This window comes from Lichenostomus cassidix, chromosome 4A (genome assembly GCF_008360975.1).
Source record: "Lichenostomus cassidix isolate B80296 chromosome 4A, HeHo_3.0, whole genome shotgun sequence".
Lineage (NCBI taxonomy): Eukaryota > Metazoa > Chordata > Aves > Passeriformes > Meliphagidae > Lichenostomus > Lichenostomus cassidix.
In genome coordinates, this window is record NC_139485.1 from 5,845,625 (window position 1) to 5,858,391 (window position 12,767).

The window sequence follows — 12,767 nt, forward strand, 5'->3', positions numbered from 1 at the left end:
ATCTGTGCCCAGGGCACGGAAACCACAAAACCCCACATCCAACATCTTGCTCTTTTTAAAAGCAGCCAAACGCAACACCACAACATTGAGACGGGGCAGTGAGACTAATCGAGCCGGGGGGAATTATGGTGTTAGATGTGCTTAGATCTGGCTGCTCAGCACTCGGGGGAGCCTTCCAGAGGGTGCAGGGACTCAGGCTCGGGAGTGCCATTGCCTGACAGCTCGGTTGGGTGGAAGGTGTTGAACTTCCCTCAGCGTGTAGAACACCAACGTGCTGGGCAGAGCTCGGCACGGCAGTTTGGGAAGGGGGCAGCTCCAGCCGGAGCGGGGGATCGGTGCTGATGCCAGATCCGGCATTCGCAGCACCGCTGCTCGGAGAGGCAGACTGTGCATGTGTGTGATGTGATGTGTGATGTGTGCGGCTGTGTAAGGCGTGTGCGGAGGCTGTGTGCGGTGCGTGTGTGCGGTGCGTGCGCGCTTGCCGGCTGGCTTGTGCCGAAGAAGCTGCTTGACTTGCTCTCGATTTTGAGGGCACGGATTTAGGGACTCGGGGCCAAGAATTCTCCGGATCCAGGTAAATCCGCTCGTTACCTTATTCCCCTTCCCGGCTCCGAGTGCCCGCGCTGTCCTGCAGGTGCTGTCAGAGCGCTCCCGCGATGAGCAGCCGAGCCAGGAGCCGAGCCGGCTGCGAGAGCCGCGGAGGGAGGGGGGGACGGGGACTGGGACAGGGGGGCTGGGAAAAACGTGTCCCCCCCGCCCCCGGCTGACGTCAGCGCGGCTCCGCGCGGGGCACCCGGCAAAAGCGCCGCGCCGCGCCGCGCCCCGCGCACAGCCCGCGCACAGCCCCGCGCTCCCGCAGCGCCGCCGCTCCGGCCCCCGCCCGGCCCAACTTCCCCCGAGCCGCGGCCGGGACGGGCCCGGCCGGGACGGGACGGGCCGGCGGCGCCCCGCTGGGCTCCTCCTGAGGCGTGAGCGGGCGATGCCGCTCGCCGCCGGGCGCCTGGCTCCCGGGGCGCGGCGGCTCTCGGCGGCGGCCACTGCCCGCGCTGCCCCCTCGGGCGCCCCGAGAGCAGGTACGAGCGCGGCGGGCGGCGCGGGGAGCGCGGTGCGAGGCGCCCCTGCGGCAGGGAGGGTTTGCCGTCAGCCCCTGTGTCCCCCGGTTTAAAACGCGGGCGAGAGACCGGGCGGCCGGAGTGCGGTGGCCCCGGGACGGGCGGCGGGGACGGGATCGTGCTGCCGGGTGCGAGGCGGCGGCGGCGGGCGGGGATCGGGCGGAGAGCCCGGCGCTGGGGACCCCGGGTTTCGGGGAGCTCCCCGACGGGGCTTCCCCCACAGCAGCTCAGCAGGCGCTTTCCGAGAGGAGAAGAAGGGAGGAGGAGGGGGGGATTCCAGAGGAGTTTGGAAGTCGCTGCGTTGCGGCTCCCCTTCCCCCCCAACCTTCCGACCTGCTTTCGCTCTCCCCGTGCAGCCTCTGCTCCCGGCCGTTTTCACTGGGGATTTCTTCTTTCTCTCCTTACCTGTCTCAAAAGGTTTGACTGTAGGTACCAAAGCGGGGATCGACGGCGCATAAAGATGCTGAAGGGTGTTTGGTTGCTCAGTTTGTTAACAGTGGCTGGGATCTCGTGGACAGAGAGTCGCAAACCTGCCAAAGACATTTGCAGCAAGAGCCGCTGCCCTTGTGAGGAGAAGGAGAACGTGCTGAACATTAATTGTGAAAACAAGGGATTTACAACCGTCAGCCTCCTCCTGCCGCCCCCGTCCAAGATCTACCAGCTGTTTCTCAATGGGAACGCACTGACCCGCCTGTTCCCCAATGAGTTCGTCAACTACTCCAACGCCGTGACCCTCCACCTGGGCAACAACGACATGCAGGAGATCCGCACGGGGGCCTTCAGCGGCCTCCGCACCCTCAAGAGGCTGCACCTCAACAACAACAAGCTGGAAGTGCTGAAGGAAGACACCTTCCTGGGCTTGGAGAGTCTGGAGTACCTGCAGGCTGATTACAATTACATCAGTGCCATCGAAGCGGGGGCATTCAGCAAGCTGAACAAGCTCAAGGTGCTGATTCTCAATGACAACCTCCTGCTGTCCCTGCCCAGCAATGTCTTCCGCTTCGTGCTCCTCACTCACCTGGACCTGCGGGGGAACCGGCTGAAGATGATGCCTTTTGCTGGTGTGCTGGAGCACATTGGAGGCATCATGGAAATCCAGCTGGAGGAAAACCCTTGGAACTGCACCTGCGACTTGCTGCCCCTCAAGGCCTGGCTAGACACCATCACCGTGTTTGTGGGTGAGATAGTCTGTGAAACCCCCTTCAGGCTTCATGGGAAAGATGTGACCCAGCTCACCAGGCAAGATCTCTGCCCTAGGAAAAGCTCCAGTGATTCAAACCAGAGGGAAAAACACCCTGCCCTCTCAGACCCACACATCTCGAGGCTATCGCCCACAGCCAACTCTGCCATCAACCCCACCAGGGCCCCAAAAGCCAGCCGGCCCCCCAAAACTAGGAACCGCCCCACTCCCCGGGTCTCTGTGTCGAAAGACAGACAAATATTCGGACCTATCATGGTTTACCAGACAAAGTCTCCCGTGCCCATCACCTGCCCAGCTGGCTGCATCTGTACATCCCAGAGCTCAGACAATGGCCTGAATGTTAACTGCCAAGAGAAAAAGATAAGTAACATCTCTGATCTCCACCCCAGGCCAACCAGTCCAAAGAAACTTTACCTTACCAGTAACTATCTGCAAGTCATTTATAAAACCGATCTCACAGAGTACAGCTCTCTGGATTTGCTCCATCTAGGAAATAACAGAATTGCAGTGATACAAGAAGGTGCCTTTACAAACCTCACAAGTTTACGCAGACTTTATCTTAACGGCAACTACCTTGAGGTTCTGTACCGCTCAATGTTCGAAGGGCTGCACAGCCTGCAATATCTCTACCTAGAGTACAATGTCATTAAGGAGATCCTGCCACGCACATTTGATGCCCTGAGTAACCTTCATCTGTTGTTTCTCAATAACAACCTGCTCAGATCCTTGCCTGACAATGTCTTTAGTGGCACTTCCCTCACCAGGCTCAACCTTAGAAACAACCATTTCTCGCACCTGCCTGTGAGAGGAGTCTTGGACCAGCTCTCGGCTCTAATTCAGATAGACCTCCAAGAGAACCCTTGGGACTGCACGTGTGACATCCTGGGCCTGAGGAACTGGATAGAGAAAGTCACTGACCAGAACAACCAGCAGTCAAATCCCCCTGTAGTTATCAATGAAGTAATATGCGAGTCTCCCACCAAGCACTCTGGAGAGCATCTGAAATTCCTGAGCAAAGAAGCCATCTGCCCAGAGAACCCCAACTTGTCAGATTCTTCTGTCCTCTCCATGAACCAGAACACAGATACCCCTCATCTTGGTGTCTCACCCAGCTCCTACCCAGAGTTACACACCGAAGTTCCGCTGTCTGTCCTAATTTTAGGCTTGCTGGTTGTGTTTATTTTGTCTGTTTGTTTTGGGGCAGGTCTGTTTGTCTTCGTCCTTAAGCGCCGGAAGGGGGTGCAGAGCATGCCCAGCAGCGCCAACAACGTAGATATAAGTTCATTTCAGCTCCAGTATGGGTCTTACAACACTGAGAGCCATGATAAAACTGAAGGACATGTTTATAACTACATTCCCCCTCCTGTTGGACAGATGTGCCAAAACCCAATCTACATGCAAAAGGAAGGGGACCCAGTTGCCTATTACAGGAATCTCCATGAGTTTAGCTATAGCAGTCTTGACCACAAAAAGGAAGACCCCACCAATCTTGCATTTACCATCAGTGCAGCTGAATTACTGGAAAAGCAGTCCTCGCCAAGGGAACCAGAGCTGCTGTATCAAAATATTGCAGAAAGGGTCAAGGAACTCCCCACCGGAGGATTAGTTCATTATAACTTTTGTACCTTACCCAAAAGGCAGTTTGCCCCTTCATATGAATCCAGACGCCAAAACCAGGACAGGATAAATAAAACTGTTTTATATGGAACTCCCAGGAAATATTTTGCAGAACAGTCTAAACCTGAGCATCCTTTACTCCAAGGAAAGCTACAAACAGAACCAGACTACCTCGAAGTTCTGGAAAAACAAACTGCAATCAGTCAGCTGTGAGGGGGGAGGTGGGAGACAAAGGAAATTTTTTAAATGAGCTCAGCCTCACATTTCTTTGACTCTGAACTCAGTACTGATGTCATCTGTCGCATTCCCAATATTTCCACTTTTTTAAATCAGAGAGGGAGTGAGAGAGAAAAGGAACCCTTGCAGCACAGCAGGGATGTGGTGTTGCTTTTGCAACGTTCCCTTTAAGTTATTTCTATATCTCTCTCTTTTTGACCCTTCTCTGGGAACTGTCATTGCAAACGTATCTTTCTGTAATAGACCTTGCATAATTCTTTTTGATTTTGAAGGAAATGAAGAAAGGGGTCTATGGGTTTTGTGTTGTTTTTTTTTCTTTTCATTTCAAAGTGGAAACTTAATGTATTATGTAGAAGATCTCCAAAGATCTTTTTTCCTGGACTATGACTTTCTTTTGTAAATAATAATATACAGTACTGCTGTTTCAATTACCAACTATAGCCACTGGGCGTCACTTTTTTGTGTTAAAGTGCCTTTGCACTTTAAGTACATTATTACTTAATTGTTGCTCTTAGCTTTGATAAATTGAACCTATTTTAATGTGTTGTATTTTTGAAATTAAAAAAAAATTGTAAAATAGATCTATATGTCAGCTGCATTAAATCAGAAGGTTTGATTTATAGGAAAGCTGCCCTTCTTTAAAGGACTCTAGTTCTAGGACCTGACAGACTCAATTGTAAATTATTGGGGTATTTTTTCCCTCTAGATTTGTTTAGTGTGATTCACTGAAATCAACTGAGAGGATTTAGCTCTGGACTAGAGGTTATCAAATGCCTAGCCGGGAATAACAGCTTATTAATAAAAGATGTTTAACACAATGTCATAGTGAACTGAACAATTAATGTCCTTCTTCATACATTGCATTGCAGCTCTAACACAGTAATGTTCAGTGGCTTAAGATTATTTTCATACTTAACAGAACATTACTCACAATATTTTATGCATTGGATTAGGTATTTTTATACATTTTGTGACAGAGTTTATATTTGTAACTTTTTGGACTGAAATTAACATGTCCTCTTCCTGCCAGATACATATTTTTTTCATAAGCAGGGACACCAGCAGGGGTCATCCCACACCTCATTAAATTTATTAACATACAGGCAAGTGAACCACTGCCAAAGGTAGAATTTGAACCTGGGTCTCTGTAGTCCTCCCAGTCAAGGTGGCTGAAATCAGTATGAGCATCACACTAACTTTTGGTGGTCTGAACTATGTCTATGTCTGTGCTTGCAGTCTCTAAAGAGAAGTAATACTGCTATAGTTCCAATCTGTTAGAGAAAACTGCCATTAAGTTCACTGTCTTAAATTTTGTAAAATGTTTTTAGTTAACTGAATTCCATTCTCTACACTGGTTTTCTTAAGCCCATCAGTGAACAAATGCAGTGAGTCTTCTTTCCCATTAACTCAGGCCTGTTTTGCTTCAAGCTTTATGTTATCACCTTCAATTTACTTTTCCTTCATGGAGAATATTGAAACCATTTTCATTAACAAGCATACAATCAAACTTTATTAAGCCTTATTAGCTTCTAAATAATTTTTAGATGCAAACATTATTGTGCAATTTAAACAAACAGCCCTTATTTACAACAAAAACAGTTTTGTTTTGTCTATTCTAAATCCTTATGCAACTGGGATGGTGATCTGCATATAAAGTAGGCCAGGCTTTTCAATTCCTTATTAAAGCAATTGATGGGGTCTGAAAGAAGCACACTGTTTCCTTTTCATAAATAGGTTACTGCACATAATAATCCTTTATTATCATGCAGAGATTGAAGTGGCCTCTGCTGACTGATTTTTAGAGCTTTACTATAGTTAATAATACAGTATCTGCAACTTTGAGAAATTTTCAGCAGTAGCATTTAAGCTATAAATAACTACAATCAATGTTGTTCTAATCAGGACTTTGCCAAGAGGAAGTTACTTTATATTTAAGAGCTAAAGAGGCTTTGCATGTGTATTGCCAAATATCTGAGTCACTCAGTAAAATGCCTTCTAATGATTTATGTGACATCTGAGTACATTAATATGCTAACATGTCAACTCTTTATGTTTGGAGTCCATAGCATCTCTGGCTGTTCATTAGATCAGGTTTAAAATTGAAGTGCTACAATGAACTACTCAAGAATCAGTCTTCAAAATGGTCTCACATCAAGAAAGAGGTGAAATGGTATCACTTTAGTTGAGCTTGGAACATTTGACTGGAATAGCATCCATCTTTGAGCAAGGTACTTGCATGAAAGCTTCCAGTACTGATTGTCTTCTTATGGTTCCTTACCCTGGGTAATTAAAAGCATTTATTACTGAAACACTGAGAAAAGTATAAGTATTATTTTAAAGTTATTAACTCTTTCCAGGTATGATTTTAGTATTGCCTGCAAAACAAGTACTATTTTACATCTGGGAGCAGCTAGGATATTATTTATTATTTTTCAGTGAAGCAAAGCCAATTACAAAGTGTTTTTCCTCAGAAAAAAGCTAATTTTTCCAGCAGAAATGCTTTCAATGTTCTAGTGTTTGCAAACAACAAGGTATAGGGAATTGATTCTTTTAGTAATTTTATATTGTTTGGTTTTACTGCTTCAGTCTCAATACTTTGATGTTTACTTTGGTAACACAGCCATACTTTACAGACGTTGCTGTTGCTTTACATTTCCTTAGCTTTCCTAGTGGAATTTATTTAATGACTAGATTTTATTTTGCATTACCAATACCAGCTTAAAAATTATTATTGCTGTAGATCTTTTAGGTTTGTTTTTATACCCTTCAGCTGACATCTATTAAGCAATGCTTTTCATAGAATGTCTAGGTGAAAGAGAAGATTTTTTTTCAGTTACACTTAAAGAGATTTGTTTAACAGGGAAAGTGTGTCGGCAGCTGCTCTATAGAAGGTCTCCACATTTCTTCAGCTGTGCTGCCCTGGAAGCTGCTGCTTATTAGGGGAGAGCTGCTAGCTGAAGTAGTGGCTACATAATGAGTCTGGAAAAAAAAAAAACTTGTTCATAGTTTGAAAAGTTGAACTGTGAAAATTATGTAACCAAGTCAGCAAAGTTGTTTTGTTCCCTCAGGAGAATGGGGTGCAAATAGTTTTCTTTCTTCATAAGTTTTCTTTTGTGAAAGTGAACAAAATGACCTTTACAGAAACCGTAACAGTGCAGACTGAAGCACTGTTGAAACTATGCAGTTATTCCTAGTGAAAATGGGGAGCACTAGACCTCCAAAACATGAATACATTTTTTCTTTTAAGAGACCTTTCTGGGTAAACACTGAGTAAAATTTATCAAAATGCTTCCCTTTTTCTCCCCACAAAAAAAAAAAAGGTCACTTTTTGCAAAAGGGTCTGTTCTCTGTGTTCTCAAGCCTGCTGCAGAGCCACTCCAAATGCCCATTGGTGCTCCTCCTTTCTGCAGCCTCTGTCTTCCATGAGATTTTACCCTTTTGGGCTCCAGCATTTGCTCAGTTCCTGCCTCACCTCTATTACCTGCTTCCCAAGCCCTCACTGTGTAATGCCCCAATCCTTCCTCTTGCCCCTGTGCCCCATGGCTCTCCTTCCCTTCCCTAGCAAGCTCTGAAGGACCTGTGTGCCCCTTGAAGGGAGCTGATGGCCCTGCTCCACCCAGAGCTCACCCTCGCCTCCTCCCATGGCGTTTTGAGTAGCCCTGTGGGAAATGAGACACCTGATCTAGGGGATTTTTAGGGGCTGTGCTGGAGGAAGGTCCAGCAGAGCTGTTCCCTCTTCCCCTCATTGGGCAGAGAAGGGAAGCCTAAAATCACTTCAAAAAGAGCATTTCAGCTTCCTTGCAGGATTCCCCACGTGCCACATGCACAACCTGTGTCTGTGCAAGCAGCATGTCTGAGTGAGAGGAAATGGATGAGCTTGCTGAAACTGCATCACTCATTGCTGTAGTTTTGGTGAGTTATCTTCAGCATGAGTTAACCTTGCCAAAATTAGCTACTAAAATTTTAAACTCAAACTGGTTGTGTAGCTTGTCCACAGTAAATAGCTAAAAAGCTCAGGCCATTCAAAGGTGATTTATTCCCCCTTGTAATATTAGGCATGAATTGGGCTACAGATATGTCTGCTTTTCTCCAGGAAGTGTGAAGAGGATAGAGGATGAGTACTGGTAACAGCTAATTCCCAGTCTCTACCCCAAGACATATCCCTTCTGTCCATGAGAGAAACATTCCCTGTGGAGTTTCTGTCCTGTCCTGCTTTGGTCAAATGCACTGACTTTTTATGACACCCTCTTGTGTGTATAGAGAACTATACAGTAGGGTGTAGTTTGGTTTTCTTCCCACAAACACTTGAGTTTGTAGAACAAAAGTTGCACTTTTAAAAAGTTTGAAGCTGTAATTAGTAGTGTCAAAATAAGGATACCAACAAGTTAAATTGCTTAAATAACAGTCTTATAGAATACTGTGCTTGTATAGGAATACAATAATTTTAAACTGCTCATGAGTGAAATGAGACACTGGAAATATTAATGGAACTTCTTAGGCTCTTACAGGCCAATCACTGATACAGTTTGTGATTTTTCATATTGCTGTTTTTGCAGACAATGAATGTCATTTTACAGAGAAGAAGAAAAAAACTCCTATTTCCCAAAGACCTCCTCCAACTGTACAACTTCAAAATAACAGATAAATTAACTTATGCAGATGATGTGACACTTCTTGTGTATTTCCCTTCACTTTTTCAAAGCATTCCATAGGAGAAGTACAGAAGTTATTCTTTTCTAAGAGGATCATTAAGTCTGTTTGGATTATTGATCTCATAGCTTTTCTGGGCACAAGGCCAACCATTTTGACTAAGGTTTTTAATCCTAGCTAATGAGGGAGGTGGATTAAGGAGAAGGTTTTTGTTGTTTTTTTGTTCTTGAAGGGTTGGTTGGATTTTTTTAACCAGTAGATTGACATGTTTATGAATACAGATGAATAGATTGTTCTGAATGAAAGAAATGTTGGAGTGGCAGTCGGAGATGCAGTCATTCCCAAGACCAAATAGCTCAAGAGTATGAGTGAAGCTTGAAAAACAGGACATCATAAAAGTGGCTTTTTTCCTGAGATTATAAACACAGAGGACACCCCTGTGAATGCAGCAGCAGAGGTTGTTACATGCTGTTAACCATTTGGAGGGATGAAATCAGAGGCCACATGCACCTCCATTACCCTTAAGGATACACTGAAGTGTTCAGGATTTGTTCTCATCCCTGGTTGTTACCCTGTGTGCACAGACCTGCATTGCCACTGGTTATGCACTCTGAGAAAGTAAACAGGGTGAAGTTTGGAAGAGCAAAGCTATTTGCAGTATTTCTGAATGGTTCATAGTTCTATCTTTTAATAAATTAACCATTTGTGCAATTAATGCCATAAACTTTTAACTTCTAAGGTCCTTTGCACAAACTCACTTCTCAGAAAAGTGTTCAGATCAGTATAGGTAGCTTCTTACAACACAAGAGCAACACAAAACATTGCAGATCTTAAGAAGGAAGCAATCAAGGCAATGTGAATACATATTTGCAGTATAACACGCATGACATCAGCATGACAAAGTTTCTGCAATATGATGACATCAGGATTCTTTATGGGGACAGAAAAAGTGTAGATTTGTGTCTGGCAAACCCAGGTTCTTGTGTCTTCCCTTGCCCTGCATGTGCTCTCCAGAGCCAGAACTGTTAGGCACCACTTATCTTCTGAGTAGGAGGCAGAACAGCCTTCTTAAAAATGCTCTCTGCATTGGAAAAAGCACAGCTAATGTATACAGACCTGTTGCAGTTATCTCTTCTTGAGATAAGACATATTTCCATACAAAAGCCTGGAAAAAAATCCCCTTGAGATCGCTGATAATGTGACAGAGTCTATTTTAAAACATCTTGATTTTAGTTCTGAAAGCCTCTCATCTGATGGGCAAAGGAGTTGGAGTTAAGGGGTTTTTTTCCCATGCCATAAACTTTTGTCCTTCTCCCCAGGGATTTGCTACAGATGTGGTGCATGTCAGCATCTTAGCCAGACAGCTGGAATGAACACAAAATTTTTCAAGAACTGTGAAAATGTAACGACTACATAAATTTTCTTCTAATCATGAAAGAACATACAACCTAATGTGGAAGCAAAGCTGTCAAAGAGGCTTTTAAAGATTCCAGGGTCCAGTCAGATCTGAGCAATTTGGGTTTGGTGCAGGGTACCTTTGTTAACTTCATTCCTGAGTGGCTCCTGTGGGATGCCCTGGGATTGGAACGAGTGACAGCAATCTCACCAGATAAGAGCAATCCTATTGAAATCCCCACTTGTGAGTGGTAGAGGGGAGAGAAAAATGCTTATGTCCTCTTATCATCACTTAAAATGCCTTTTTGGAGTTTTCCAGACTCAACCCTCACTCCCACAAATCTCAAATCAGCATATTCCAACTTTATACTTAAGTATCAGATTTTCAGTAATATTTGAGTGATGTGGCATTTTGGCTATCACATCTCTCACTCCTTGGAGGGTGAGGTTTTGCTTGGAATTTTTGCTTTATTCTATATTTTCTAAATTTTCATTCTTGATTATTCCTGACTGTATTCTCACTGTGGAGGGCAAATGGAATATGCTCAGCTAAATCTTTGTTTTGTTCTTTATCTTATTTCACAAGTAGCCATGCTCCTCAAGTTTTAGGCAGCTGAGACTTGAACAAGTCAGAAGTTTCAGAAGCTCAGTGATCCACTCAAGTGAGCAAAGCTTTCCCAAAGCTTTACTGCTCCCATCACATCTGCTGTGCTCTGCTAAGCTGCTGATTTTATTCAGATGTATTCCAACTTGAAACACGTACACACTAATAAGTATCTGTGTAAAACCTTATAATATTCAGCTTACTTATAACAGAAAAAAGAGAGGGAGTTAGAGGTTGGGAAAAGCCTTTCAAATTTTCTGGGTTTTTTCCTGAAGGTTTCAGAGGGATTTATTATGATTAGTAGGGAATCAAAAGGAATTCTAACAACAGTGTTGTGTAGGGTTGGGGGATTTTTTTTTGGTGTTTTTGTGCAAGATAGTGGAGGTGGGGGAACAGGGAAAATAAAGGTAGATTATAGTTGTCTTAGCTGTCAAGATGTTAAAAGGAGACTACCAGAAAAGTAAGGAATTCAGACTTTATGACTCAAAGAGCTTACAAAAATGCCTATTTTTCTGTGGAACATCTAAAGGGAAATGGTACACAGACTGCTTTCCTAAAGGCTGAGGGAACTGGACAGGCTCCCTTGGAGAGCTGAGAAATCCCAGCCTTAAAGTTAGAGCAGATTTACTGTAATTCAGATATAAGCATGGCTCATGTGAAAAGATAATGGTAGTGGGGAAAATGCTTCATGCATTTCACACCTTAATTAGTGGTATAATTATTAGCCTGTATTTTCTCTAACCATATTAACCATTACATCTAACTCATAAGCTACTTACCAGAACTGATAGATAATTCTTATTTATTAATATGGCCTTCTTTTCCATAATGCAATGTTTACAAATTTGTTTGGTAGTGGCTTAAGTTTTCCATGTCTTCTTTTTTCCCTCCAAATAATGCATGGGGATAATTCCTAGCAGTGGAGTCCTCATACATATTTCATAGTGGACACCTAAACTTGAACTACTAAGGACTTTGTTTATATTATCTTGTTTTTATTTTGCTTAGATAGTGAAGCAGTGGGCCTAGTTAAAAACTCACTTGCTTGGAAATGAAAAATAGTGTTCTCTTTTTAGTTCTGCCAGTGACCTTGCACAAGGCATACCTGTGTCCCCATGCTTTAATTTCTGCATCATTAAATAAGGAGGATGATACTTTCTGCCTTAGTCTGGTGAGATTTGCTGATGAGAAATGCTAAGTATAATTGTTTTTCAAAGCCTTTATAGCTTCATCCAAATACAGCAATAGTGCACTGCTTTTTTTCCCTGGCATATGTTTTTCCAATCTGAGAATGTGGTGTCTACATGTCAGATTTGGTTTTGTTTTCTGTTTTTACAGTTAAAAACAGACCATGAAGATTACCTCATACAGGGAAAAGATACTGTCTCCTTGTAAAAGGATATGAGATATATGGAATAAAATGGGGAGGAAAAAGCTACAGTTTGTTTTTAAACTGTTGAGAATACACAGTAGACACCTCCTCAGTTTTATCTCTCTGGCTGAGTTGAATCACCTTGTCTGTTTCTGCCCTATAGAATCCTTTCATAAATAGTTCTTAGCATACCAGTCATTTTTTTTTATTCACCTTTTTCTGCATGAAGTCAGTTGGGCTATTGCTGACAGTTTTCATGCTGGCAAGTGAGCCAAGAGAGGCTCTGAGTGGCAGACAGCTGCTGAAATAAGAGCCTGGCACTCTGGGGAGAGAAAGAAATTCATTCAACTTTCCTTGTCAGCCTCTTTCCAATACACTGTAACTTCTTTCTTTCTCCTCTACAGTTACTGTAATAGTTTTCTTGTCTATTGAATGCAGACTGTGATCATGTTTTTCCATATATAGCCCAGCTACATCCTGTAAAATCCAACTGTTTGTTGGAAAGCCCACCACTTACCACAGACAGACCTCCATGTCATGCCTGGCAATGTGATGCTTCTGTGCAACAGAGAGCTGATT

At 44.0% G+C, this 12,767-nt stretch overlaps 1 protein-coding gene across 2 annotated transcripts; it reads left to right on the top strand.

The window, feature by feature from the left end:
* Positions 1-459: 459 nt before the first annotated feature.
* SLITRK2 (SLIT and NTRK like family member 2) lies at positions 460-6,178 on the top strand. 2 transcript variants are annotated; one of them, XM_085060286.1, is made up of 2 exons: positions 460-574; positions 1,530-6,178. In XM_085060286.1, the coding sequence occupies exon 2, from the start codon at positions 1,573-1,575 to the stop codon at positions 4,141-4,143; it is 2,571 nt and encodes an 856-aa protein (XP_084916412.1). In that variant the 5' UTR covers positions 460-574; positions 1,530-1,572; the 3' UTR covers positions 4,144-6,178. The 2 variants fall into 2 exon arrangements, with proteins under 2 accessions (XP_084916412.1, XP_084916411.1); XM_085060285.1 differs by lacking the exon at positions 460-574 and adding an exon at positions 848-1,073.
* The last annotated feature ends 6,589 nt before the right edge of the window (positions 6,179-12,767 follow it).

Coding starts and splice junctions, on each gene's coding strand:
- SLITRK2 (XM_085060286.1), top strand. CDS start 1,573: ATGCTGAAGGGTGTTTGGTTGCTCAGTTTGTTAACAGTGGCTGGGATC.